This window comes from Meles meles, chromosome 3 (assembly GCF_922984935.1).
Source record: "Meles meles chromosome 3, mMelMel3.1 paternal haplotype, whole genome shotgun sequence".
Taxonomy (NCBI): Eukaryota; Metazoa; Chordata; class Mammalia; order Carnivora; family Mustelidae; genus Meles; species Meles meles.
The window spans coordinates 5,033,886-5,036,613 of record NC_060068.1 but is presented as its reverse complement, the minus strand read 5'-3'; the positions used below and the strand labels follow the sequence as shown (position 1 = coordinate 5,036,613).

The following is a 2,728-nucleotide window of genomic DNA, read 5'->3' as shown; positions in this document are numbered from 1 at the left end:
ATCATCTCAGAAACATCACAATGAATGAGGTTTGTCTTTTGGATAAAGACTGGATAAAGTATTCCACATATAAGGGATAGTCTCTAAATACTATTAATTGGTTATTCTGGGGCTCCATTGGGGGCATTTGAGGTTTGAGCAGGAGCTTAGGAAGTTGGCTTTTGAGAGGAATCAATGCTTGGGCTGAAGAAGCATTTCCTTTCCTGTCATGGAATTAGAATCTTCTAGTAAAGGACGAAGATTCTAAGCTCCATTTCCTGGACTCAAAATCAGCTCTGCTTCATTCTAGAATATGGTAATTTGCTGAACACACATCTCCCTCTGTTTCCTCTTCTGTAAGTCACGGATAATAAGAAGGCCAACTCCATATCACTGATATTTGATATTAGGGCTTAAATAGCTAAATAAGCGTAAAAAGCATGAAGGAACATTTGAGTCATTGTAAGTGTTCTTCTTCTCTAATAGGTGCTACTATTAAAAGTATCAATATTCCTCCGCAGGTACAATAGAGATGGATGGGACCAATGAGAGCACCCAGGGAAATTTCATCCTTTTGGGGTTTTCTGACCGCCCCCATCTGGAGAGGATCCTCTTTGTGGTCATCTTGATTGCATATCTCCTGACCCTTGTGGGCAACACCACCATCATCCTGGTGTCCCGTTTGGACCCCCACCTCCACACTCCCATGTACTTCTTCCTCACCCACCTATCCTTCCTGGACCTCAGTTTCACCACCAGCTCCATCCCTCAGCTGCTCTATAACCTGAATGGATGTGACAAGACCATCAGCTACACAGGCTGTGCCGTCCAGCTCTTCCTGTTTCTGGGCCTGGGTGGTGTAGAGTGCCTGCTCCTGGCAGTCATGGCGTATGACCGGTTTGTTGCAGTCTGCAAGCCCCTTCACTACATGGTAATCATGAGTCCTCAACTCTGCTTGGGCTTGGTGTCAGTAGCCTGGGGCTGTGGGGTGGCCAACTCTTTGATCATGTCCCCAGTAACCCTGCGCTTACCCCGCTGTGGGCACCGCAGTGTGGACCACTTCCTGTGTGAAATGCCTGCTCTGATCCGGATGGCCTGTGTCAACACGGCTGCCATCGAGGGCACCGTCTTTGTCCTCTCAGTGGGTATTGTGCTGTCACCTCTGGTGTTCATCCTGGTGTCCTATGGCTACATTGTACTGGCCATGGTGCACATCCAGTCATCCTCAGGGAGGCACAAAGCCTTCAACACCTGTGGCTCCCATCTCACTGTGGTCTCCATTTTCTATGGAAACATAATCTACATGTACATGCAACCTGGAAACAACTCTTCCCAGGACCAGGGAAAGTTCCTCACCCTCTTCTACAACATCGTCACACCACTCCTGAACCCCCTGATCTACACCCTCAGAAACAAGGAGGTGAAGGGGGCCCTGAGGAGGCTTCTCTAGGCAACAGAGAGGTGGGGAAGGATTGAGAGTGAGTGGGAGACAGGCATCTCCATCAGGTGGTCAGCTCCTTCAGAAGCCAGTGATGGCATCTGGAACCATTGAGTCAGTCTTGCTCCTCACCTGTCCTTCCAAACTTGCATAACTTTTCCTGGACTTCTCTAATCATTTCAGTCCCAAATGATGTTTCAATTAGTGAACTGCACAACTCATGGCATTCAAATCCCCCCAAATGATTTATAAAGCAGGACTGAAGTACAGAGTGCTGAGTTGTTATAAAGATTTTTCACGACTTACACCAGAGTGCCAAGTGGGAAACTGCTTTTCTTAGTCAGAATGTTGCCTTTGTTGTCTATTTTTAACTTGTCAATATTTTTAACTTGTTAACAACTTGCTGGATCTTTTAGTCAGAATGATCAGGAATGATAAGTAGTTCTCTTAGGTGAAAACCATCAAACGTGGGCTATTTTAACAGATTGGGTGTTTTTTTCCCTAAATACCAAAGCCTTTCATCAAGTCATGTCTTTTTGTTTTTGTTTTTGTTTTTTTTTTCTCCTACCCTTTGTCCCCAGTCTTCAGCATTTCCATCAAATCTGGCTTAAGTTGTAGACAAAACAAGAAGTTAACCCATATAAATGACACATGAGTCATTTCAGTCTTAATGCAGCACTGTTTTTCAGGTATGTTTTTATTTCATTAGTGAGAAAAACCTGATGTTTATTAAGGTCCTGCTGTGAGTCAGTTGCCCTTTAGTCATATACTCCTCTTGGCATTTGTCAGAAATCAGCATGATTTTCATTATTTTTATTTTACCTACATGGTCTTTGAGGCTTCACATTAAATCACTCACTCATGAATAAATGAATGAAAGATTCACTACAAGTTTCATCTGACTCCCAATTCCTGCTGTCTCTATGCTACATTATTTTTTAAAGAGCAAAAATCCTTAAGCATTTAAGTAGTGTCAAAACCTTTTAGGTATAGACGAGCAGGATTTTCTGTCATTCCTCACATAATACAGCACAGAGTGTAGGGAGAAAAAGGTTTTCCTGCACCCTTTTCATGGCCTGACTGGTTGTGAAAATTAAACCAACAAAGGTATGTTAATCAAAGAAAAGCATACGAATTTGTTTAATATAAGTTTACATGACATCGTAGACTTCATAAGGGGATAAAAGCCCTGAAGAATGATTGTTATGCTAGATTTGATGAAGGGTGGACAGTGATGGAGAAATATGATAGGACAAGTGGGGATATAAGCCAAATGTAATTAACGGGGGAAACCTAACAAGGCCTGTGTCT

At 43.2% G+C, this 2,728-nt stretch overlaps 1 protein-coding gene across 1 annotated transcript; it reads left to right on the top strand.

Moving 5' to 3' along the window:
* Positions 1-511: 511 nt before the first annotated feature.
* On the top strand, positions 512-1,429 carry LOC123938872 (olfactory receptor 2W3). The gene has a single exon (XM_046000637.1). The coding sequence runs from the start codon at positions 512-514 to the stop codon at positions 1,427-1,429; it is 918 nt and encodes a 305-aa protein (XP_045856593.1).
* Positions 1,430-2,728: the final 1,299 nt, after the last annotated feature.